The sequence below is a fragment of the Dipteris shenzhenensis genome, chromosome 2, assembly GCF_047967505.1.
Source record: "Dipteris shenzhenensis isolate YYH24624 ecotype China chromosome 2, Dip_SZ_1.0, whole genome shotgun sequence".
Classification (NCBI taxonomy): domain Eukaryota; kingdom Viridiplantae; phylum Streptophyta; class Polypodiopsida; order Gleicheniales; family Dipteridaceae; genus Dipteris; species Dipteris shenzhenensis.
In genome coordinates this window covers 32,725,467-32,752,606 of record NC_141597.1, presented here as the reverse complement: position 1 = coordinate 32,752,606, position 27,140 = coordinate 32,725,467, and the positions used below count along the sequence as shown (strand labels likewise).

The 27,140-nt window shown below is 43.1% G+C and overlaps 1 protein-coding gene and 1 pseudogene across 1 annotated transcript; one reads left to right on the top strand and one right to left on the bottom strand.

The window, feature by feature from the left end:
• Positions 1-924: 924 nt before the first annotated feature.
• LOC147904635 (GTP-binding protein, HflX) lies at positions 925-26,358 on the bottom strand. Its single transcript, XM_087387729.1, has 13 exons — positions 25,553-26,358; positions 25,259-25,329; positions 14,466-14,528; positions 14,279-14,368; positions 13,703-13,815; positions 12,865-12,933; positions 12,544-12,691; positions 12,314-12,369; positions 12,134-12,184; positions 2,744-2,798; positions 2,147-2,203; positions 1,916-2,038; positions 925-1,555 (listed from the first exon to the last, which is right to left on the bottom strand). Exons 1-13 carry the CDS (start codon positions 26,145-26,147, stop codon positions 1,202-1,204), a joined length of 1,845 nt encoding a protein of 614 aa, XP_087243855.1. The 5' UTR covers positions 26,148-26,358; the 3' UTR covers positions 925-1,201.
• LOC147904636 (uncharacterized) lies at positions 19,620-20,708 on the top strand (annotated as a pseudogene).
• Positions 26,359-27,140: the final 782 nt, after the last annotated feature.

The window sequence follows — 27,140 nt, the reverse complement described above, 5'->3', positions numbered from 1 at the left end:
ATGCAAGAGAATAAATGTCAGAGATAACTACTTCCGATTATGGTGTGTTGTCTCTTAAACACGGCCAATTCATCAAGCAATGATCTCATGATGAATCCATTGGTAGATAATTCGGCAATAGATGCAATTTCTACTACTAGCATGATACAATCATTGGTACCAAATAAATATACATAATCATGCACTACAAGAATGCATGCATGTGCGTGTGTACCTCCCATGTATTCATCAATGACATTTTCCAGCCATATAATTGATCCAATTATTCACAATTTTCCACATCCAATGATAACAAAGTTTTCCCTTAATTGCAAGCTCGAAATCCAAGCCTACCTACTAAGCATCATTGAGAAAGCAGCATGCTAGACCCTATCCACCTTTGCGTAGTTCCTTCCGCAAGCACCATAAATATCATACTTCATTTTTATAACTTTCCAATCCACTTTGTTAATTTCATCACTAGCTTTGACATTATGATCGCGTTCCAAAAGTAAATAATCTTGTCTTGGATTTGTAAATCCCCCCTCATTTTTGTAAAGAGCAATTTCAGAGGGGCTATTAATTGTATGACATATGTACATAATATAGTCGTATAAATGTTGTGTAGAATACATATATAATGGGATCTGTAAGTCCATCATGTATGACAACCTCGAATGTAATGCTTTCTACATTCACGTTTGCAAAAACCAAACTACTAATTGCTCATGTTATCAGCTTTCCTGTAATTGTTCTAGGTACAAATTGTTCCTTCCAGCTCCTCACTATTGATCAGCGTAGTATTACACCTGCAAGTAACACTGGCCTTCCAGCAAATGCTTTCTACTCTGACGGGGTGCATGAGTTGACACAGTTTTACAACTGGTGAATAAGCACAACAGGACTGAGAAAACCAATTGCCAGGCCATATCGCATCAGCACCTATCAATGAAAAGTAACTGCACTGAATCAGAGTTGGCTGAGGCCCTGTACTGAGCCTTTACAACAAGCTTCACCTTTGGATCATTCTGTTGAGCAAACTAGGCCAAAAATCCTATTTGAATTTGGCAGCTACTCAGCGGTAGAATGTGTCTGAGGTGAAGTTCTTATCATCTTCGAGAACTCCTGGCTTTAAGCATGTTCAATCCGAAGTGAAGTCCATCCCATAGGTTCGAGCAAGAATAAATTACAATCTGTAGTTGCAAAGGTTTAGATCAAAATTTTAGGTTCCAATCTCCGCCCAGGGTTTTGAACTGGATACAAGTCTTTTATCAAGAAGGTGAAGCAGTTCTTTTAGGCCAGTGCCTTCAACAACCGAGGTGCCCAAGCGGGGAACTCCTTCATACATCCAGCTCAGACTTCTGTATTCATCTGTTTCCTCCACATTTAAGTTATCCATGGTTTCTGAATCGTCGTTCTCAAATACAATCTTCTGGGTTGTATCATCATCATCTGAAGCAATCTCCTTTTCTGCATTACTTTCAGAACTCAGTAAAGGTACTTCAGTCATAGTTTCCATTCCATCTAACTTCAGAGAATCACTATCATTTGTAGATGACTTTGAAGACAGATCCACCTGCAAATGAGCAAACCACATGCATTAGAGCAAGAAGCCAACAAAAGAATGTAATAGAGTAAAATACACAAAATCCCGAGCTAGTTTATCAGGCGAAGATTTTAACATGCAGATTTTTTCATAGGAACATGATAGTTGATTTGATAACTGGCCCATCTTCCTATAAATTGTAACAGAAGCCTTCAAAGACTGTTGAATTCAGGAAAGATAGAAGGCGAAAATACGTGGCAAGGACAAACTTGAGACACAAAGAAGCAGAAAATATGCATAGCAACAAGATCTTATTGAGGATAAGATATGCAGAAGTGAAGAAATGTCAAGTTCCATGCCTTTTCTAGATGAAGCAAAATTGGTACAAACCTTATTCCATACTTCAATCATGCAATTATTGATCTTGTCTTTGGGAACTCCAATGCTCTCTAGCACTTGCAACACCGCTATCCTTTGCTCATCCGCATTAGGTGCACTGCTGTCAATGACATGCTTTTGCATAAACCAACACAAACAAGTTCAATTTATATATAGATTCTGGGCTAGAAACAAACATAGCATGGTCTACTTAGCGTACACAGATATCCTACATGCACACACCAGTAGATAATCAGCTTCAACCACCTCCTCAAGCGTCGCATGGAAGGCTTCTACTAGCTGCTCACACAAAACAATTCTGTATTAGTAGCACTTAAAATGTTTCATCAGCATCCTTCATATGTTGACATTTATAATTGTTAATAAGATTCATTCACAATAAAGAAGCCACCACTAACGAGGCAAACAATATATTACACAGAACACACCATGAACAGACAGACAAACACGTGCTTAAGTAGCAACTATCAGCCTTTTGCAAGCAGATTCAAATTCTCAGATTACTAGGACAGAAGAAGAGCACATTAAATAAACTTTTTAAATCCTTAAAACTAGTAGACGAGAGGCTACAGCTCTGAGGGTGAGGAGATCTGTAAATGGCTCCACGTTGTTTTCAGGATTCTCTTTATAATGAAACAAATCTTTTCACCCAAACGTATAATTTATTTATTATTATTTTTTTTAAAAGTATACTAGACACAAGACAGGAAATACACTGAGAACCAAAGCAAGGACATCAGACGTGGGATAACAACCACTGTCAAAAACAAAAGTGTACAACTATGAGCCATGATATTGTAGGACTGTATTTTGAATCACCTGAATAGGAAGATCAGAGATGAACCCAACTGTATCACTGAGGATAACTGTTTGCCTGCAGCAAGATATACAGAATTCAGAAATGAGCCTAAGCTGACCTTAACAGAAAGTTCAAAGTTTAGCCCTTTATCAGCTCAAGAAAAGAAAAACGAAATTGAGGATCACTGCAGTTTGAAACAATGCTACTGCTATAGAAGTTACACATTTGTGGATCCTACCATTCAAAAAATATCCAGGCAAAACCTTTGGCAGCTCCAGCCAAAACCGTATGGAGGGTTAAAGATATTAGAGTGGGCTCATCAGGTATGTAAAAGCAAAAATTTCTTCTCGTCAGCCTGCATCGCCTCACCCCCCTCTCAAAACCCTTTTCCACTCTCTAGCAGCTTAGCTTCTGTTCATCACGTGAGCACCACCATAAGCCTAATCGTTTGCATGTGCATTTCAAGTCTGGTGAGGACTCACATATCCTCATGCCCTCATCAAGGGCTTTGTATTCCTCAAAAAATTTCCAACAGGTTTTTAGGCCTGGCTACATAGAAAGGTCTTGGTCCCATTGTGCACTCACAAGGGGCCTCGTCCCTGATTCCCCAGCCTAAACGGGCCTTATCGCCAACAAGAAAGGGCCCCTTCTCTGCCTAGACTAGCTCTCTAGGCCCACTCCTCTGTCTCATAGGCGTATACTCCTAGGAGGCCTGACATCCTGAGACCTAGAAAGCGCTGTTAGAAAAACCATGCACGTATGTCTAATACCATGTCATAAATAGAGTCAGTTGCTCTATCCAACTCCCGCAGCAGAAGAGTTCACAAAATGCATAAAACAAATCTCATTCCAACTGGGTCGGCTGTTTCTAGGGCCTCCAGCCCTAAAAAAGGGGTCCTAACCTTGGGGCCTAATTCATTCTGCACCTCTACTACTGGCTGTCTACCAGCGCAGTAGGGAGGCCAGGAATCATCAAGAGATCAGGCAGAACAGTCTGCAGATCACCCACATGGTGAAGAGCAGTACACTGCATTTAGGGGTTATAGGTTCTTAGATTGGCCTGCATTTCCAGAAGCAAGCAAATCTGAGATTGGTGGAGCACTCAGCTTGCAAGTCTTCATCAGGAAGAGCAGCAGCAAGGAGTGTCCATAAGCATGTCACTACACAGCCCACTGAAGCTCACAAAGATTGAAAGGTGCCAGCAGGAGGTAGATGACAGTTTTGGGGGGTCAGGGGTCCACATCTAGGCAGAACCGTGTCTACTAGATGGTGGCGCACTTAACACATTCTTTTGTTTCAGGCCTTGTCCATTTGTTTGGAGCAATATATAATAGATGATCTACTGTTCTACTCTACTGTTGCACGGTTCAAATATCTAAGTCAGTATCCATCTCTCTATGCACTTGTGCACACATTAAGGAAAGAAGTGAGATTTGAAATAGCAGGGAATGTTGCCTGTAGCAAGCAATCTCCACCTCTGTTTCCTAACAGAGAAAACACAGCCAGCTCATAATGGGCTGAAGCAATAAGTACGACAAAATATCTCCATAATCACAAGTGCAGTAAAAGCTGTCCTAAAGAAAACTCCTAAAGAGACTTTTACTGATCAGAAGTTTACAATTGTCATTTAAAAATATTTGGCTGCATAACTTATGCACGCAGCTCTGATGCAAACACAAAGAAACTTTATAATAAACCAATCAAAGGAATATTTGTTGGCTACAAAACTTATGTCTACATCTCTGATGTCTGCCATGAACACCGACACCGTCACACTTTGGTCTGTAATCTTTATCTCAGTTACAATCTATGCACTACCCCTCGATGTCTGTCATGAACAATCGCCCATAGGTCTGCAAACTTAATCTCAATGAGCCTTGGAGTCACAAAGAAAAGTTCCTCTTTTAACCACATTATATACCTTCATAGATTAGAATATATCCAATCTTACAAATTAAGTTTTTTATAGAACAAGCGAAAGAAAAAAGGGGAGGGAATTTTTAATAGACTTTAGACAAGTTTATGAGTAAATGAGAAAAATAGAAAATAATAACAACTTAGTAAACAAGGCCATGTCAAATTCCTCTTTAACCCTTGCTTGGTCATCCTTCTCTTCTTGCAATCCTTCGCAAAATATCCAAGTTTGTCACGGTAGAGGGATTCTTGAAGCACAGGTCAGACAGGTCAATATAATCAAGTCAGTGGGATGTTGGAAACGGGTTTGGCTGAGCAGGTTCGTCTGCCAAACATGTGGCCCATTTAGGGACCCAATTGGCCACTAGCAGGTGGGGGGACAGACCAGCCCCTCCCCTATAAAAGGGGGCACTTGTGCCCATTCCCCTCAACCGTCTGGAAAGCAACCGATCAAGACTGCATGCTTAAGGATGCTGAGGCACGATCTCCTACCATCAAGGCGACAGCAACCTTGGTGCTTTTGCAAATTCAATTGGCAGTGACCTCCTCGGAGTCCTAGACAATCTTGTGTATCTATTCAAGTCCAATAAGATTATAGTCTCTGTTTTTTTAATGGCCATGATACTTTGCACAATTGTTTATGCTAACAATGGATGAAGGTGGATCTGGCAATAGTCACTTGGTAAAGGTAAGGGTTTTGAGAGATCAACAATTGGCAGTTGGTTAAAAGGTAAATTAGGTGCCCAATTGGCCCATGCTCATGTTCAGCAAATTTCCAAGGAGCTACTGACAATCCACAAGAACAAACACAATTACATATTCCCTTGGTGGACTCAAGAGTCAGACCCGAGTGGAGCTCAGTAAGAACTTGGTTTCCAAAAACAACTGGGAGCAGTTCCAAATTTTCTAAAATGTTGCGGATTGTGCTAGATGCTGAACAAGTTCAAATAGATCGGTTGGCACCTGATACGATCCAGTCTAGCAAGATCTAGCAGTGCCACAAGTTGTGTTTCTTACTAGTGATCCGGGTGGGTGCATGTTGTTTGCGGAGCAAGACCTACAGGCACAAGAGATATGGGAGTTTCGATGCCGCATTAAATTTGTTCCTAAGAGCTCTTGTATGGGAGCAAATGCAGCAGATCTTTGACCGCGTCAACGTGGGCATAGAATGGGTCATTGACATAGGCATTGTGATAGATGGGTCACCACCCCACCTAAGCACTCATGTTAGGAGGACATGGGGGTAAGACACCTATATCGAGTATGGGAGTGAGAGAGGCTTCCATGGGGGCACACTGTACTCGTGCCACGGGCTGCCCTGTGGGCATCAGGTGACTACCACATATGTGATATTTTCTTGTACAGATCCTGAGTGTCTGCTTTTAGTTATACTTGTGACACACCATCTATAAGTAAACCTCGATGTTTTACACTTAGGCTTAGGCTATCAAAAAGCTAATCTTGTATTCCAACATAACACCATATCTATGACTGGTATATGCTTAATTTCTCTAGCACTCACTCCCATAGGAAGGCTGTGTCTCCAAGAGGAGCCTTTCATCTCAAAAAACAGTGTTTGGTGCCATCCATCTACACTGACTTAAAACCCTTGCTCTTGACTGTCTTCTGCTGCTTCTTTGTTCGCTTCCCAAGCTTATCGGGTGGAATGCCCTATGCCTTACAAATATATTTGACTTGCCATTTGACACGTCCCAGCACTCCTGAAACCCCTGATCTGCAAAACAACCACACACAACATCAGAACTGAGCAGGCTGCTCACCACCCAACCGTGACATCTACGGGATGTGATCCCGAATCAAAAGATGTCCCCTCCGAGCCACGAGCTGAGCTACTGGCACGAACTCCCAATCAGATCCCAACCAGCCTGGTGTCCCATACCACCAGGAGGCGCTGTGAAGCCCTGGATCTGCCACTGGGCCTTGGGCTACGCTAAGATGCAGGCGCGCGTCCGCGACACAATCCAGGATCAGACCTAGCACCTGGGAACGAGACTTGCTCCCAACTGCACACTGAGAACTGAACCCCCTGGGCCTCTTTTATAGACTCGGGCCCCGGCGCCAAAAATAGCGAAGACCTATAAATAGTTCGTACCCTTGCCACTCAACCCGAGAATCAAGCCTGCCTAGCTCTAAGCCTCCCCAGGCTAACCTGAGCTAGTTCTATGTACCTAGTACACGTCAGATACCAATCCGTGCACATGACATACTCCCCCTCTTCTAAGAACTCACTCCTGAGTTCGCTAAGAAATCTGGAAATGTTCTTTGGAGGTTTTGTAATGTCTCCCATGTTGCATCCTCCTCAACACGATCCTTCCACTTAATCTTGTATTCCGTGATAGTACGATTTCGAATCTGTCTTTCACGAAATTCAAGAATAGATTCAGGTTCGTGAGGAATAAAAGTCAAATCTGTAACTTCTATAATCTCATGAGGAGAAACAAGTTGGTCATCTGCACACAATACTTCTTTCAGTCTACTGACATGAAAGACTGGATGTACTTTAACATCAGGAGGCAATTCTAGTCGATATGCAACTGGTCCAATTCGTTTAATGACCTTGAAAGGACCACAGTATCTGGGGGATAATTTCGGAACCAAACCAGTACTTAGGCTCTTGGATTCCTTAGGAATTCTCAAATATACCATCGTTCCTTCAGAGAACTCTCTGGGTGAACGATGTCTATTAGCATAAAATCTGTCCCGATCTTGGGCACTTCTAATAGACTCCTTGGCAAACTGCAACATTTCCTGCATGTCTTGCAAGAAGTTCTTAGCAGCATCATTTTGAATCCCTTTTAATCCTACCATAACTGGTGACTTAGGTTGAAACCCGTACATAAGCATAAAAGGACTGTAACCTGTACTAGAATGCTTTGCACTGTTGTAAGCAAATTCAATCATGGGTAGATAATCTTCCCATGAAGACTGTCTCTTAGATACATATGCCCGAAGCATGTCTTCAACCAACTGGTTGACCTTTTCTGTACTGCCATCAGATTGTGCATGATCCGAGGAACTCATACTTTCTAACTTCTCAAATACAAGTGTCCAAAAGTTACTTGTAAACTTTGAGTCCCTGTCACTGACTATGTCAGATGGCAAACCATACAGCTTGAACAAGTGGTCCACAAACTCGTGAGCCAACTGAACAGCTGAAATAGTTGTTCTTGTAGGTAAGAATCTAGCCATTTTTGTCAAACGGTCGACTATGACCCAAATAGAGTCATGACCCTTGCGCGTTCGAGGTAAACCAGTAATAAAATCCATGGAAATACTTTCCCATTTATTACCTGGAATCTGTAATGGCTGTAATAAGCCCGCGCTTCTAAGGCGTTCTGCCTTAGTAACCTGACAAACTCGGCAACCTACTACATAGTTCTCAATAAATGCACGCATCTTAGGCCAATAAAAGGTATGCTTCACAAAAGACAGAGTCCTATGTATACCTGGATGTCCCGCACTAGGAGCATCATGACACTCCCAGAGAATCTTGGATTTAAGGTCCAGAACATCAGGCACACAAATCTTTTCATTCCGGAACAGCAAGCCGTTCCTAATCATCCACTGACCTCCCGCCGCCTGTATCCTAGGTGGCACAATCCCTGAGTCCTGGTCAACCATGGAGCTCCCATCCTGGACTCCCTGCCAATAAGAACTGAAATGACTATCAGTTGCGTATAGCCCTCTCAAGGATTGAAATAGGTCTGAGGATATTTCCGTAAATGACAAAGCATTTACAAACTTAACTCGACTTAAGGCATCCGCCACACTATTCAACGAACCCTTACGATAACGTATTTCGAAATCAAAATCCTGCATTAGCTCTGCCCATCTAGCTTTCCTTCCTCTCAATTCTGATCCATCACACACATACTTAATTGACTGGTGATCAGTCAATACAAGGAACTTTGAACCATACAAGTAGTGTCTCCAAACCTTAAGAGCATACACTACAGCATAAAGTTCCTTCTCAAGTGTGGGCCAACGATACTGAGTGTCGTCTAGCTTCTTACTCTCAAAAGCTACAGGTCTGCCCTCTTGGAATAGAGCTGCCCCAATCGCATAATCACTCGCATCGGCCTCTAAAACATAAGGCCGGGTAGGATCGGGTAATGCAAGAACGGGTGCTTCCTTGATAGAAAACTTCAAGGTTTCAAAAGCCTTGTTCATTGCATCATTCCAAGAGATCGGCTGGGTAGACCTGCGTCCACGACCTTTCAATATGTTGGTCAAGGGTGCCGTGATATGTGAATAATCACGCACTGACTTCCGAAGAAATACCGTAAATCCTAGGAAAGAACGAAGTTGTTTCACAGTTTGAGGGATAGGCCATTCCAAAACCTTCTGGATACGATCCAGATCAATGCTAATACCTTCAGAAGAAATCTTGTGTCCTAAGTAAATGATCTCCTTCATAAAGAAGTCACATTTACTCATCTTGGCATAAAGCTTATGCTGTCTTAGAACAAGTAAGACAACCCGAAGGTGTCCTATATGATCCTCAAGCGTTTTACTATATACCAAGATATCATCTAAGAACACTACAACAAATTTGCCCAGATAATCTCTGAACAAATCGTTCATCATCTGCTGAAAAGTAGCAGGAGCATTGGTCAAACCAAAAGGTAATACGAGGAACTCGTAATGACCATACCTAGTCCGGAATGCGGTCCTACCTATGTGTTTAGCATAGATACGGATTTGGTGATAACCCGTACGCAAATCAATCTTAGTGAAATACTTTGCTCCGGCCAAACGGTCTATCAAATCATCAGAACGAGGTAAAGGGTAGCGGTTCTTAATTGTAACTTTATTTAATCGTTTATAATCTATACACATTCTCCAGGAAGAATCTTTCTTCTTTCTTAAGAGGACAGGTGCACCCCAAGGTGATTTACTTGGGCGGATATAGCCCATATTCAGGTAATCCTGAAGCTGGATAGCTAACTCATCCTCCTCTACCTGGCTCATCCTATAAGGTGGTACACTGATAGGTTGAGCCCCTGGGACTAAGTCGATGCGATGATCTACTGCCCGTTCTGGAGGTAAACCTTCCGGCAGTTGAGCTGGGAATACGTCCTTAAAATTATCTAACAACATTCTCAATTCCCGGTATTCAAACACACTTAATTCATTTTTGTTAATGACCGAAACAACAAATGAAGAAAGTGGAATCAAAACACACTGATAGACATCATAATGAGAATTGTTTAATATATTCCGAAGCTGCATCGCAGATACAATAGGCCCTGAGAAGGGAGAATCTTATCACTGAATACAAAATTGGGTGTCCTTGTCTACAAAAGAAAGCGTATGCTCCGTCCATCCAATCTGGATATTGTGGGTTTTAAACCACTCTATCCCGATCAGCAAGTCTACATGCTCTAGATGCATAACATAACATGTGAGAGCTCCCGTGTAGGCTTGAATCCGGATGGGAAGCGCTTCAACCTTGCGATCCCAAAACTGCTTCCCAGCTAGAAGCTGCACCTCGTAGGTGTGGTCGCTAGGTACTGTGGACAGCCCCATCTTCTGCACAAATTTGTAATTAACAAAATTGTGAGAGCTGCCCGGATCAAAGAGAATGTGAACCTGTTGGTCCCTAACTTCTCCATAAACTCGGAAAAGATCATGGGAACCAACCAACGAAGTATTAAAGGTACAATTACAAGAAAGGGGACAGGTAATGACATTTACTGAAATACCTGTCATCGTGACTTGGTTGGCTCCCTTGGCTGCGGTACGTGGACCTGCCTGGAGCTTCGGTCCTAGCACCAACTTTTGGTTCTTCCGCTTAGGACACTCCTTCTTTGTGTGGCCCCGCTCCTCGCAATAAAAACATCGGCCTTCTTTCTTGAGCCTGAGAGTGCGAAGGAAACGGGCCTTATCATTCTTCGCAGGAGTTAAGCTTTTCCTGGAGGCGTTGTCCTTTCACTCGTCTCGGTAACTGTGGTTGCCTTGGTACCGGCCATGGTATCATCATATATGCGCGCATATGTCATGGCCTCCTGCAATGTTGTGCACTTGTTGTTCTTAATCTGTAACTTATAGGAGTCTGGCAAACCATCCACGAAAAAACCTAACAAGGTTACAGGATCCATTTTAGTGGCCCTGGTTTGCAGATCCCTAAATCTTTGAAGATAAACTTCAAAGGTCAAATTCAATTTTGACATATCGAGGGCCTTGAGCTTGCCGACGATATCGTAGTCATCTTCCTTCTTCAGGAACTCCTTCTTGAAGATGCCCTCAAAATCTGTCCAAGTATCAGGCTTAGGCTGGAGCTCTTTCCACCAAAGCAAGGCTTTACATGACATAAACCCTGCTGCAAGCTGAATCTTTTTCTCATCTAGATAGGGGTGAAATTGGAAGTGTACTTGCCACTTGTGCAACCAAGTGTCAACTACCTCCTTTGTTCTTGATTTTTGGTCACCTGGAAAAGGATCCGGAGTGATATTCTGGCTAGCACGGTGATACCAACTGACACGTCCCAGCACTCCTGAAACCCCTGATCTGCAAAACAACCACACACAACATCAGAACTGAGCAGGCTGCTCACCACCCAACCGTGACATCTACTGGCACGAACTCCCAATCAGATCCCAACCAGCCTGGTGTCCCATACCACCAGGAGGCGCTGTGAAGCCTTGGATCTGCCACTGGGCCTTGGGCTACGCTAAGATGCAGGCGCGCGTCCGCGACACAATCCAGGATCAGACCTAGCACCTGGGAACGAGACTTGCTCCCAACTGCACACTGAGAACTGAACCCCCTGGGCCTCTTTTATAGACTCGGGCCCCGGCGCCAAAAATAGCGAAGACCTATAAATAGTTCGTACCCTTGCCACTCAACCCGAGAATCAAGCCTGCCTAGCTCTAAGCCTCCCCAGGCTAACCTGAGCTAGTTCTGTGTACCTAGTACACGTCAGATACCAATCCGTGCACATGACACCATTCCATTGCAAGAAGTCCCAAAGGCAAACTCCAAGTTTCCAAGAGTAGAGTGGAGTAAAGTATGATTTCATGGACCTTCAAGGAACAAGACGATAACAGTTTCTGAGACTTTCCCACCTTGTTCCAAGTACCTTGTGAGAAGCTGAATCCCAAGCCTCAATCTTGTAGAGTAACAAAACTGTGAAAGATATATCAAACACGTGTTTCTTCAACTCCCAACACCATATGTCAGCCAATTTCGGAAGCATAGTGCCGGCCGTCACCCTGGCTCAGTACTTTTCTCCACAGATCTAAGCCATCTTTGATAACGCGGGACTTCAACCCCAAGGTAATGAGAAGTGTCCACAGCCTCCACCTGATTGCCCTTGTAAAAGAATACCAAATGTGTGTCCTTGTGGACATTGAATCTTAACCAGCATGACCTTCTTCTCTTGTCTACATTTACTTGAGAGTTCGCAGAACTGGCAAAAATGAGAGTGTGTGTGTGAGAGAGAGAGAGAGATAGAGAGAGAGAAAGAGGCATACCCTGACGGAAGAATCACACTCCTTGATCGAGGATCAAGAGTTGCAAAGAGCCTGAAACATAAAGCAAAAGAAAACTGTCAACACACCATAGAAATAATTACTATATCTAATGTCAAATAATCATTTCCAAATCCACCAAGAATGTGTTAAAGAATCCAACAGAATAAGGTTATTGTGTACTTGTCATCTATGTATAGATTGCTGCGTGAAAGAGCTGCCACTAAAGAAGATTTCCCCTGCACAAAAAATGTATGCATGAAAAATTTCACATGAGCAAGGAGAAACAGGAAGAAACTTACAGGCAATGCAGCTGTAGATCTAATGCCTGATGTTACAAGGAGTCGAAGAAAAAATCCAAGCAAGGAATGCCTCATGAGAAAGGCAACTTGAGACTAAAAGCTTGGACATACAGCATTTGTATAGCCAACAACAGCAATCACTGGGAGACGGGCACCATGATTAGATACTCCTTGTTTTTTCCTGGCATCCCGATGCAAAGCTCGTGTTCTACGCACTTCTCCCAGCATGCTCATTAGCCGCTCTTTCCTCTCTGCTATTCTGCCACAAGGGAAAAACCATTATAGCGGAGCCGCAATTCCTAGAAAAGCACAGAAACAGAATTGCACAAGCATCAAAAAATATTGAATTGACTATACAGACCCCATGTTCATATTATCAACATAACCATGGCTTCTTAACAACCATCTGAAAACTCCTACAGCACCACTAACCTGCGACGTTGAAGCTGAATCTCAGTCTCTCCTGCACCACTTATGAAGCCTCTCCCACCACTTCCTCGTCTGTCACAAAAAGAGAGGGCAGAAACAAGGGATTGAAAAAGGGTAAGAATGCACCACTTTGTAGAACAGCATGCAGTCGATGTTGACAAGCATGGGAATCAAGAAAAAACCCCTTCAACTCGAGACTTGTACAAAAAAATACAAGAAAGATGCATGGCTTCTTTGCCACAGCATCTTGTTCCCCTACACCAATTGAGATCAAGCCCTACTGAGCCTTATCAAGATGCACAAAACTTCATAAGACAACCTGGCCATAATGTTCACATGTATTAACAATCGCACTTATCTTGCTAATCACTCAAAAAACAATCAAGGATGTTAATGCGACTCAAATGATGAGCAGTGTGTCCTCCTATGATATACACTTTAGTAGTTAAAATACACAATTAAGAATCAGGACAGAAAGCCCTTCCCAAAACCCAATGAGCAACATACCCAAAAAAAACAAAACCAAAAAATAATGTCATTAACAATGTGCAAAAGTTTGAAGGATTTTCACCATGAGCTAATGGAAAGCAGCACACAAATTTCAACATAAAATGCACTACAACTGCTCAACACAGGACAGTAAGCTTAACACAAGTTCAGCCTTCAGTGTGGACTCTTGTCACGACATTCACAATGATAGTACACTCAACATGACCAAACTCAATGAAATTCGACAAGTCATAGGCTCTGATAATCCAAGTTTATCATTGCTGCATGCCCCCCATCTAGCACTTTTTCTTATCATGAGATTTTTAAGGTAACAGTCGAAGCAAGGCCTTACCCTCGCGCACTCACAACTTCAGATTCAGAATCCATTCCGAAAGTTAAACGTCCATCCTTACTAGGCATGCGAACCAGTCGAGATCTCTTATAGTTCAAAGCAGCCAGCTCCACCTGCAAAATAAGTCACACAATGATCATCTTTTATAAAACTTAAGCTGATGATACAACAAAACACAAATTTGAGCAGCTATGCTTCAACTTAGGAAAACGAGAACAAAGCGCTGTATGCAGACCATTTAAGGTTTGAGATATAATGTTACAGCAGCTAAAGACGTACTATAAAACAATCCAAACAGATCCCCTCATCTCAAAGCATATTTATGAAAAGCAATGCAGTTCAAATTTTTCATAGCGTGGTCAAGCTTTACCTAAGATCCTAAATAGTATACTAATCAACTGTCTGCATATTGATGTAATTGTACAAAAAATGATGCGGATTGTGTTCCTGACATAATAGTATGTTGGCAATTTAGGCATTAGCTACTGTTTTCTTTTTCATGTACTACCACATGACAACATACATCATCAGGATTGACACAATAAAAGCAATCATCATCTACTGCAGCTTCCAAACCTGTAGCCTGGCTTCTTTTGTTTCAGCATGAGCTCCAAATATTTCAATGATTAGACCCACACGATCCAAAACCGGCTTCCCCCAGGCCCTCTGTTTCTCAGACACCAATTCAATAGGGTAAGCTGTTATTTTCATGAATACAGAATAAAAATGAGACATCTCTGAATCAGTTCAGGTTTTGTACTACCTCAAGATTCCGCTGCTGAACAGCAGAAAGGGTGGCATTCACAAAAACAGCATCTAATTCATTCTGCATAATACAAAGCAACAAGTCAATGCCTATTGCAACTGTCAGCCTGAACTAACAATATACATAAATTCACTCATATCTTTCCAAATTCAAAATCTGAGAAGAATTTAACCAGTAGCAAAAAGGTCACACAGATGTGCAGCGATGTACATTTACAGGCTCCAACCCTGCCTCACCAAAGGCACATGAGAAAAGGTGCAAGCCATACACACTGGCATTAGGATAAGTCACACAAAACAGGCACTGCAAGGTTGAAGTCTAAAGCACTACCAACACCTAATAGAAGTGGAGCAATGGAAAAACAAGGTTTTTCAACAGAAGCAAGGTTTGCATACATGACCCCCTTAGGCCTTGGGGAACTTCTTTTCAGGACAAGAAACTGTCAAAGCTGTGCTTGTGCTAAGCATGTTTTCTGAGGATTCATTTAATCAGAACAATAAATTTTGACCATGAATTGAAAATTAAGACCATACTAAAACTGAAAATAAAGAATGGAACACAGAAAAAGCGAGGTCACGCGGGGTGCGAATGAGGAACCCCCTTACCAAAGCTCAAGCACCTGGGATATTTCTGTATTCCAATTATGCTCAATCTTATTACAAAAGTATTCCAGCATTTCGGACGAAATCTCTAAAATCCTAGGAGAACATTCATCACATATAATCATAAAAATTTCATCAATTGAGAATTAATACCACCACATAACATTCATCACATAAACTGAAAAGAATGGAACACAGAAAAAGCAGGCCACACAAAGGGCGAGCAAGGATCCACCTTTGCCAAAGCTCAAGCACCTAGCATATATCTGTATTGCAATAATGCTCAATCTTAACAAAAAAATATTCCAAAATTTAGGACAGAACCTCTAAATCCTAGGAGACCATAAAACTAAAAACCACTCCTTCATAGTTGTAGAAGGGTGAAACCGTAAATGCTGTCATGCATTGCAGGGACTAGCTACTATGACATTCCCGATGACATCAACAGCATCCAATGGTGGGTGTAGACCAAAGTATAACCAAATGCTCTCACACATACATATCCACACACCCACCCACACTTGAGCATCCATTTATACAAAAGCCTCTATACCAACTTTCTGCCAGCACTCCAGAGGTGAAGGGAAGACTAGCACTATAGGAGAACCCAAATCACAAAGTAGTCACATTCTCTTCATTCAAGCTACAACTGCTTGTCAAGACTATACAATTTCATTTTAGTCTCTCCCACGCGAACATTTATAAGCAAAAGATAAGCGCTTAGAAAAGAAAGTTGATAGGGCAACGCACCACTTTAGATAGATAGAAATCAGCAGGCCGCAATACGGGTGAAAACTTCACACGTGAATTTGCATGTCCGCTAATACGACAGAAGCATATATCTACATGAATCCAAGAACATGCCTAGACTCATCCTTTGAAAACATAACAAATAGTGCCATTTCAATCTCATGATAGTCACTCACAAGGTTGAAAACGGTAAACTCTATCATGCATGGCACGGGCTAGCTACTATGTCACAGAAGAAAAGGAAGCTACAATAAATCATAGATTGAGAGCGAATTGAACAATCAAAACTTTTACTATGTGCTTCATCATTGTGCAGCAAGGTGCTCGCTCGATCGCAATGACAACGATCCACGATAGGAACATCGTCAACTTTGTGTGTGAAAAGTCTATGTATGCAATTTTGCATTCATCGCTGCCATCCGTCCCTAACCCTTGCATCGCTTAACCAACGCCACTACATCACCTAACTAGATGCCATCAACCTGACCTACTCAAGCATCCACTATGCACTGTGCTACAATTTGAGCAATTAGACCGCGACCCCATGTCACAGGGACATGAATTTCTAAGCTTTAGGAATATACCGTGACTGCCCTAGCCTCAAACTAATTAAAATTGTCAAAAGGCCACTTCAATGCAATTAATTCCATGGGCCAAGGCAAGGATCTGAAGCTTAGAGAGGGATAAAAATCCCTCTAGCTCAATTGGGCTTGGAGGTCACGTGTGGAGCAGGTCACTTGCAGGGCAAGCAAAGGTAGCTATTCTAGGATCAAGTGGATTGGGGGCCAAGCCAGTTGGTCATCCAACTCCTCTGTAATGAATGTCAAAAGTTGGCCAAGTTAGAAGGGGTTAGGATTATTAGTACTTGGGGGTATTTGCAAGATAAAGAGGTCAAAGGGGATAAGGAGTACTATATAAGTACCCTCCCCTCATGTGAAATGTACTTTTGGATATGACATCTAATCCTATCTACTCTATCTCCTCCTTCCTCCTACATGCTGCCTACACTCTCTCCCAATCTCTCTTCCCCTCACCCTTCTCTCTCTCTTCCTCTCCCTCTAGATGTATTTGATTATGTATGATCAGACTTAGGATTCAGCACAGGTGATGATGCTCGTTTCAATAGCTCCACCCTTACTGTGATTTGTATCAGGTTTTCTTTCAATCTCATAGACCCATCGGTCTTCCAAAGACTCTAATAAAATTTCCAGATCCTTCCATTTGTGGGAAGCCTATTAGTGAGCAGTCCAGTATGATCTTGCCCATGGGAAATTTTAGCTAGAGACTTCCACTAGTGGCTCTTCCAAGGGGTGATATCCTTGAGTTACAAGCGAGGGATAGAGTCCGATCTTCACTACTGCCTCGTGTGGATGTTTTTGGGAGAGCCTAAGCTCAACCTTCTGAGCAAGCTCGTAAGCACACTCATAATCCCGTGGCCTGAAACTTCTGACATACCATTGGATGTTTGTACGCAGTCCATGGAGAAATTTGCTCAGCTTCTAACTGTCCTCCAACTGCAACCGTATAAAAACCTGAGTGAACTTATTGGCATAATGATTCACCGTCTCGGTGTCTCCTCTGGCATAGCTCGTAGAACTGACTCTGGAGCCTATCCAGGTACTGCGGAGGCAAGAACCGTGATCGAAGATCTTTCACAAATTCCGTCCAGCTATAGAAAGGTGTCTCCTCGCTTGCATCATAGTTGCTTCAAAATGCGTTTCAAACTCATTTGAAATGTTTACGAAACGTTTCGTTTATTGAAACGCATTTTTATGGCCTACAAATGTACATTCCTTTAAAAAAAGGGTTTTTTGGCAAAGATTGTGCGCCTTAATTTTTCGTACCATTATGTACCTTCAAGGATTCTATTTTGCTCATGATTCCACCTTGGAATTGACGCTCGTAATCCACCCTCGTTTCGCATGGCAAACCTTGGAATTCAAGGGTGTTTGAACCTGCAACCTCTCAACGTTGAACGCATGCAAAATACGTCACTTGTGGGCTACACTCGAATTCGTTGGCAAGTAAAATTGTTATGCTTGTGCTTGGATTTCGTACGACTCTCCCTACCTCTCTTTCGACTCACCAGCAGTCCTCCTTGTGATTGACGCCTTGCCCTTTGCATCAAGTGGCAGCGGTTTGAATAAACCCTTCCACACAGGAGCAGGCTGCAGCAGCACATCGTCATCATCTAACCCAGATTTGCCCTTTTCGGTTGGGTCTTGCTACCTTGGCCTGCAATTCATTTTTTCCCTTCTCCATAGTACTGTTCAGATTGTGGCTGCTACCCGCCAGCCTGGCCATCATGCACAGTGCACAGAGTTGTGCACTACCAGGGTATCATCTTCTCTCCAATTGCTCCTTGGTCTTTTATTTGCAAAGTGCAAATTTTGCACAGCACTAGCAGCCAACTGTGGCATCGTCATTCTTGACAGTGCCCCAATGTAATTGTCCTACCAGTCCTCTGGACTCCAATTGCAGATAGCATATACAAGTTCCTGCAAGTAACAAGATGCCTCGCACACAAGATGCTTTGTGGAGCCTTGTCACCTTCAAAAAGAAGTATACAGGCTTAGGTTCAACCAAGGAATTTGAAATTTCCATGGTGACCAACACAATGGCAGCATTACAAGGTTGAAGGCACATTTAACCCACGTAAGTGGCCATGGTGTTGGGCCTTGTGTTGCTGTCCCAAGGCATATTATTTTACAGCTAGAGGATTGGAAGGATCGCGGATTAGGCATTCCAGTTGAGGAGGTTGAGGAACCACCAGATCTACGTGTGCCTTCCATTAATGAGCACTTGCAGCCAGGGTCTACCATTGCAGCTAGTCAACAGGGTGTTCAAAGAGATGCAGGTACATCTAGCGCTACGCCACTGGCACGAGCGAAGAGATCCGCCTTGCCTCTTTTAAAGAAAGGACATGTGAAAGCAGGTTTGCGCAGAAGGCTGCTATGAAGCAAGCAACTAGAGAGGTGGCAAAGCTATTTAAACAATGTGTATTGTCCTTTCATATAGTGTGGACTATTCGGGCTATCTCCCCCATAGGCTGGAATGGGATGGCCCTTCTTATGAGGCCTTACACACCATAGAACTTTGAAAAGAGAAAGCAGCTGAGGGGGAGATGGAGCCTATGAAGGCAACACGGGAAAAATATGGCTGCACTTTGCTATGTGATGGCTGGAGTGATGTAAGGAAGAGGAAAGTGTATAACATTCTAGTCTCTTCATGCAAAGGCACTATGTTTCTTCGTGCGATAGATGCTAGTGTGGCAGGTACCATGGTTACATGAGAGTTTATCTTTCGCCATATACGGCAAGCCATATTAGATATTGGGGAACACAATATTGTGCAAGTGATTACGGACAATGGGTCTAATTGTGTCTCCATGGGACGAATGCTTGAGGATGAGTTCCCAAAAATTGTATGGACACCTTGTGCCTCACACTCCATGGATTTGCTAATTGAAGAAGTGGGGAAGGTACCTTGGGTGAGCGACATTATTCACACGGCTTCTAGTATGGTGAATTTCGTCACTAAGAGGCCAAAGTGCTGAGCATGTTAGGGCTAATAGTGATCTTGAACTCTTGAAGCCATTGAAAACTCGCTTTGCATACTTGTTCATTGTGGTGGCGAGACTAATCCGAGTGCAGCCAGGCTTGTTACACACTGTTGTGTCCCGTGAGTGGTGGGAAGATAAAGACCAGCCAAAGTCTCTCTTTTGCTCGGCACACCCAAGGAGGTTGATGCACTTGTGAAGAAAATTCAGCTCATTTATAGTGTTCTCCGACTCACTGACATGGAGGGAAGCACCATTGGGCTGCTTTACCAGTTCATGGATAAGATTGGAGAGGCTCTCGATGCTGGAACATTCTTATCTGTCGAGAGGTTCTTTGCATATATATGCCTTGAATGTTGAATTTGTTTTAGTATTTTTTATTTTATCATGATTACAGATGTGACACTTACAAGCACGCTATTCAACTTGTGTCAACAATGGTATTGGTTCCATAGGCCAACCCATGCAGTGGCACACATCTTGCATCCCCTTTGGAGAAGTGAGCATCAGTACCTCAATCAAGAGCTCAAGGAAGGATGGAGCTCTTACATCAGCAAGTTGGTGGATGGGGATGTGCAGATGACCAGACAACTAGACGATGAGCTTCTCGTCTATCAAAATGGCACCCAAATATTTGGACGCCACACAGCGTTGTTGCGGGAGACACAATTGCAGCATGTGTCTTGGTGGGAAAAATATGGCATTGGCACTCCAAATTTGGTAAGTACCAAGTACTACAAACCATGCAAGTTAAATGAGAACTCGGAAGTGTGTGACTTGTCACTGGCTTTTGCATCCACTTCACATCTCATTTAATATTCCATGCTGAATCTTATTCTCTCTTTTTTTGCAGAGACGCATTTGCCATGCGAGTTCTCTCAAAAGGTTGTAGTTCGGGTGTGTGTGCGAGAAACTGGAGCACATGGGCTCTATTCCACACTAAGAAGAGGAATAGATTATCCACAACACAACTAGAGAGGCTTGTTTTCTGCCATTGCAACCTACGACTGTTGGAGCACAAAGGCAACCCCATTGAGCCTCAACAAGTGAATCCCAATAAATTTGACATTACAAAGACCCGGGACATTCCTGACATCCCTCATGAGGACAGGGATATCTACTCCATGTTGTATGAGGAGCTTATGGCTCCAACTCGCATCACTCGATCCCACACATGCCAGTACTAGTGCAGCTCCACATCCAGAGGACGACTCCGAGGTGTATGAAGATTCAGCCAATGGTACAGAGCATGAGGATACAGATGCTGAGTAGGCTGAGGAGGAGGAGGTTCAGGACTTGGAGGATCAGAGTCTGCTTAGTATTATCTAGATAGAGTCTAGAGTCTAGACTAGCTAGTAGTTTGAATTTTGAACTTTGAAGTCTAGACCAGCTATGTACTTAGTACTTTCTACTATGACTCATGGAGGCATGAACTCCTGGACCTGGTGATGTTTTTCTTTTTGATGAATGACTCATGGCTGTGTATTTTCAACTTTGTGTTGTGAATATGAAATTTCTATAAAATGGCTATTGAATGGTATCTAGGTCATTGGTGGTAGCATGTAACATGTGATTTCAATCAAGTAACATATGTGCACATTATGTGCTGGAACAAAAATGTTTTTCCCTCATTTGTGTATGAAACTTTATTGAAACCTTTCCCAAAAATATAAAACTCCTGAAACCTTTTTGAAACCCGTTTCAAATCAGACGTTTTTGAAACGCCTGGTAACTATGAGTGAGTCTTTTGAAACTGTTACACAGAGATGTGCCAAAAGATATGCCTCATGAAGAACAGCCTGAAGTTGAAGAATTGGATGAATCTTGGTTCCGGAACAGATTCGTGCACACAATGAATGAAAGGTAAAAAGTAGAGTTATCCACCGCTATCTGAAATTATCCAGCAATAAATGCGAAGTGGATGGAGGAGGGTGAATTGGCAGATTCACCTCAGTTGTTGCAGCTCTACCAGGAGGCATTTCAGCTTGAGCCGACTTCGGTTGGGGCTCATACAGGCTCAGCAGAGCGTACGTCTGGAGCATTGCCCAATGCTCAAGAGGGGTGTAGCACCTCTACTCCCTTGGTTCAGACAGCTCATGATATCTAGAGGTTGCTTGGTGGCACTATATGTCTCACTCGAGGTACCGATTGCTGACAGTATATTTGCCATGAGACTTCTAGATCAGTATTTTGATTTTTTTTATTTTTGTACTTGCTGTTTTTAAACCAGCAAATGAGGATGTTTGCTGTGTTTCAAGAGGAGGGCCTGTCACGGGACTGAATTTCTAAGCATTAGGAATTTATGGTAACTGCTGTAGCCTCAACCTGATCAAAACTGTTAAAAGGTCACTTCTGTGCGATTAATTCCATGGGCCAACGCAAGGATCTGAAGGTTAGAGAGGGGTAAAAATCCCTCTGGCTAAATCGGGCTTGGAGGCCACGCGTGGGGCAGGAGACTTGCAGAGCAAGCAAAGGCAACTATTCCAGGATTAGGTGGATTGGGGCCCCAGCCAAGCCAATTGGTCGTCCAGCTTCTCTAGGGCAGCCAGCTTAACGCATATCAGCAGAGCATCTCATTTTTGCTGCATGCCTGCTGTTCACACCTTCCCAAAATCCCATAGTTGGCCCGAAACACGTTTCGAGCAGCTCCGAAATGTTTTGCGGAGCACTTTAAACACCCGAAATCGTCAAAAACCCCCCAAAACATTTGGAACGTTTCGGAGCACCTTTAAAAACCCCAAATCGGAGTACCTAGCATCACGTCATCTTGGAAGATTGAACCTCTTGTCATGTGACACGAATCATGATTCATGTATCTTTTTCAATTTTTTACTATGGCCATTGACTCTTGAAGCTTCAATGAAACGTTGTTAATTTTCTGATTTAGAAATTAGTAACATGTTTCAAATTTCAAGTTCTACGTGACAAACCAAATGTCTGTGCACTATGTTTCATGAGTTTTTTCCAAGTATTGGAGTTCTGGTGGTAATAGTCTAAAATGTTTTAATTTTTTTCGGAAAAAAAAATATATTTAAATACCCTATCATGCACGAAACGTTTTAACATACGTTTTGGGATGGCCTTGAAACGTTTCCAAAACCCTGAAACCCGTTTCAGAACTTGCCATTTCGAAACTCCTTGCTACTATGCAGAGTCCCAAATCTGATGTGCACTTTTTCCAGGAGCCATCCAGGCCAAGCGCTATCAAAATCGTATCTTTCCAGGGCTGTTTGGAGCTTCCAAGCAGGTCGATTTGCTTCCAAGCTGGTTTCAGGTTTCACACCTGTTTGAGCTGCTGCATACCTCCAGAACTGGACGAAATTCTTGTTGCAGGCTCCCAGGGTGCTAGACTGCAATCAGAATCATTTCACCTACCAGGATTGGGCTGCCAGGGGACAGAAGGGTGCCAGAAGGAAATTGATTTGCTGTATTTCACCTCTCCAGGGCTGTTGCTGCTGATTTCGCCTGCCAGGAAACCTGAGAACTACCCCAGATCGATTCACCTACTTGTTGGCTTCTGCCCCAAGGTTTCCAGAACCCTCTGATCAGTTGTCTGCCTCTTAGAAGCCCTACAGTTACCTCAGAGCCTTCAGAATCTCTTGCCTTGCTGCTGCAGCTGACCTTTCTGTGGGCCAGGAACAGCCAGGGTTGGCTGTTTTGCTGGCCTCTACCCTGCCAGGACTCTTTTAGAGCTGCCAAGACAGACTTGGCTGATTTCTCTCTTGCCAGGACTTCCTTTGGATCTACCAGGTTAGAACTTATCAGTCACATACAGGAGAAAGGTTGCTATGGAATGTTGCACTGGACTGGGATGCCTATCTGAGACTGGAATTGTTTGCTTAGCAGGAAGGAAGTGCCTGTGAACGGAATATTCAGTTGGCTGATTTTGGTCAGATGCACAAGAGGCTTTTACTGTCTTTTGGTTGCCTTCTGAATAAAGATAAAGAAATACCGAAAGGGGCCTGCGTTTTAGGGCCAATCTGGTGTCTGGTGCAGACAAGGGCAATCCAGCTCCTGAATATTGAATTTAGAATTATTTTGTGCATTGTGAATATTTTCTAAATGGCTGAAAATTAAGTACTTGCTGGTTGTTATCTGTTCACTGCCCTTTGGATTTCCCGAAGGCTGGTTTCACCCACTGTGCTCCAGTCCAAACAATCAGACCGCAACCCATGTCGCGGTTGTTCATGTAACGTTGTCACATATCCAGCTACACAAGTGCCAAATCCATATGCCTTATGAAGCAAGCAAATGTTATGATTCAGCTTGCAAATCGCTAGCCTGAATCCATCGACAAACGACACAACCCAAATCTAAATCTCCGAACCACATTGAGCCAACATCACTCACCTAGATGCTCTGGCACAAAATTGTCACAATCAAGTTTCATGCTACAAACACAACGAGAATCACACATTGCCACAGCGAATTCCTATCCTAGAATTACACAGACGTTTAAGACTTTTTCACCTCCCAGCCTATGTAAGCTGATCACACCTCCACAACACTCCTAAAACTATGCACATCAATTCACTTCTGTATAGATCACCTAGATGATCCTAATTCCCAATGTGGTTCTCTTGCCACTCGTCATGAATATATCCACTTATATTTTCATGCCCTCTAGGAATTAATAGGAATTAACATTTTCATGCCTTCTAGGAATTAATATTTTCATGCTCTCTAGGAATTAACATTATAAGTCCAAATAGCCATTTCTTGCCCCTAGGTGACTATATATATATCCCTGAATATGCATCCACCTAGTCTCAAAACCACATATCAAAGAGCATGATTGTTAAGCCCTTGACCAAACTAATGGAAAACAAATTTCAACAAAACACTCATTTACATTTATGTACATTTTTTGTCTCTCTTAAGGACTTAGTACCCAAACGATACATCCAAGGTCATATTACAATCCAACTGGAACATTACGCTAATGAGCAGCAACAAAGCAGCACATTGACTCATCCATATGTAAATAACTGCAATAAGTTTTTCATAACTCATTGGCTGTCTCATCGCTCCTCTTCTCCCTTTCTTAGTTCTACCATGTGATCTGATTTTAATCTGTAGACTTCTATCAATATGAAAACCCAAATTAGCACTAGCAACAATCCTGGCTACCAGCAACCCTCATCAAGCTAAAATGCCTTTCACTAACAGATTCAGCTTGCAATGGAACGTGCCGCCACAGCTTCCACATGCAGCATAGGAATTATGAGGAATACCACCGTGAAACCTAGGGGAAACCATGGATGAACCTCAAATGCACTATCATGACAACAAAAGAGGCGCTCTACTTTGTAGAAAAAACCCAGAGGCTGCAGGCTTTATGATGTCCTCTGGCAATTTAAAAGTCTAAAACTTAAAGAATTTGGTTGTGGAGAATGAGAATCTATTGTGTACAAAATGGATAAAAATGTATATAGTAAGCATGCATGCCTTAGGAAAAAATGACGGGGGGCATCAGCTCATTGCAAGTGCGACAGCAAAAACAAGAACGTCCTGAGATAAACTATTTACAGAAACGCTTGAAAATAGTGTCCAATGAATTCACAAAATGGCCTCTTTTCCAACCACAGACAAGACTTCAAATTACGTGTGCTCTTTTCAGTTTATAAATTATTAAGTCAAAGCACATTCATCGCAAACTCATCCAGCCTTCACGCCTAGACGAGCATATAAAATACTTTACTTGCAGTCATCTGCAAACAAAGCCTGCAAACTGTCTCCAGGCACAGTAAAACAGTGAAGTGCTTTGCTTTGTCCTATTGAAATAAATCTGTTAACTCCCAGTCATGTGCACTATGTTCACTTTTAGCTCTGTCTTAATAAGTGAGGGATTCCGCTATGGTCCTACCAGGGATGACAACCTGTGAATCAGTTGCCTGCACATGCACATGCACACGCACATTCTCGATAGTACCAGCTCCAAAATAAGCATCTGAAATAACATGGGACTATTAGTGCTTTCAACTTGAAACAACAAATGTCTAAACTACTTTAAAGAATCGAGATGAATGGCCAAGCTCTTATGTAAAACAAAACAAACAAGGACAGTTATTAGCCTCGTAATAGTCACCTACAAGGTTAAAAAGCATCACTTCCATAGGCATAGCAGCGCTTTTTGTTTAAATATATTGATCATGCCAAGGTCAGCTCCCTACCCGCTCGAACACGTTTTCTCCGCTTCCTCGATTTTCCTAACTCTGGACTCTGGACCAGAACATATGGAGGCAGTTGTTTCTCAGTTTGTTCTCCTGCGTCACCTCGCAACCCTTCCAACGAGTCAGCTAACCGTAGGGCTTCCAATAATCTTGCTTTCAAGACAGCCTGGGGATGTATACGGGGTTGTACTACAAGTAAACGCGGAGGCCGATTTGGATTGTCGTGACTGATAAGCCCTTGTTGAATCGCTGCTGTAGTATGAATGGAGCGGTAAGGATAAGCCACGGGAGGCAGCAGGTTCCCCAACCGAAGTCCAGAGCTTTCTCTTCGATGCGCAGGGCAATCGTCCGATTTCACAAAGAAAGAATCAAATGCAGTTGGGGAAACATAAAGCCAATGTGGGAAAGCAAAATGCTGATTACGGGCAAATGATCCGCAAGGAAGACGTGCAGGGTGGATGGAAGTGGCACTGTGGGATGCAGGAGTTCGAGAAAAGCAGACGAAGGGGGAGGGGGAAGCTCCATGGCGTTGGAGATGAAGGAATTGTGATTGCAGGAGAGCTACGAGACGGTTGGCACCTCTACGGCAAACCATTGCCGCATTTGAGCCAAAAACTAGAGCCTAAGTGAGAAAGACGACGTCCTCCTTTTATACTAGGCCAAACCCCCCCTCTCAACCCTCCTCACACACCAGTTTCGTCCCCCCATCTGAGCTGGTTGCCCGTGTTCGAATTCCTCGCGCATTTTCAGGTTGTGCGCTTGGGGCGCTTCCCTCGGCTTTCGCCTCGAGTAAAAAAAAATGCCCGGCTCGCCTTTTGGGCTCGCACTCGACTGTTGGCCTCGACTAGGAGATTTTGGGAATTCCAACCCAACATCAGCAGCAGTCGATTGCTCGACTAGTTGACCCCGTGAAACATTGTTGAAAAACTCACCCCCCCTCCACTTTCTCCACGCTCTTTCCTAGCAGGTTGGTAGTCGTCCAACACGCGGGGACATGGTTTCTGCCCGCCATGCCACTTGCCCACATGGGCACCCTCCCCAGCACCACGCGCTATGTGGGGAGCTGCTCTAAGCACAACTCAAGACAATCGCTCGTTGCTCGTGTAACCCCTTGCCTGTTAGCGTAGGTGTGGTGTGTGAGTGTGCCCGACCATGCACCATGCACATCTACTTCTACAATACGTGCCTTGCCTCCATAATCTTCATGTATTTAAACAAGATGAATGTACATTCAATAGGCATGCCGACCACAAAATTGAATGCAAGGCAATCCAAATGCAAGAACTCCAGCATCATGAAGTAGAATGCTAGGAGAATGTGCTCACGGTTGCCCAAAAGGCTAGTGTAGGAAATTTCAAAGATGCATCACAAAAGGTGCGGGCGTGGAGGTAGGGACTAGGGAGAACTCTCACACACACACACACGCGCGCGCGCATGCATGCACACTTACTTTCCCTTTTTCCTTTTGAGCACACTAATTATTTCTCTTCCCTCCTTTATAATCCTTCGAAAACCTGTTTAAACTATCTTCCCTCCCCCTAAATACCCTTATCTTCCCCCTCCTAATTTCTCCTCATTTCCCCCTATT

Coding starts and splice junctions, on each gene's coding strand:
- LOC147904635 (XM_087387729.1), bottom strand. CDS start 26,147: ATGGTTTGCCGTAGAGGTGCCAACCGTCTCGTAGCTCTCCTGCAATCA. Junction 14,369..14,465: donor TTCAGCAGCGGAATCTTGAG/GTAGTACAAAAC, acceptor TCTGAGAAACAG/AGGGCCTGGGGGAAGCCGGT. Junction 2,204..2,743: donor TCTCTGATCTTCCTATTCAG/GTGATTCAAAAT, acceptor TTGTGTGAGCAG/CTAGTAGAAGCCTTCCATGC.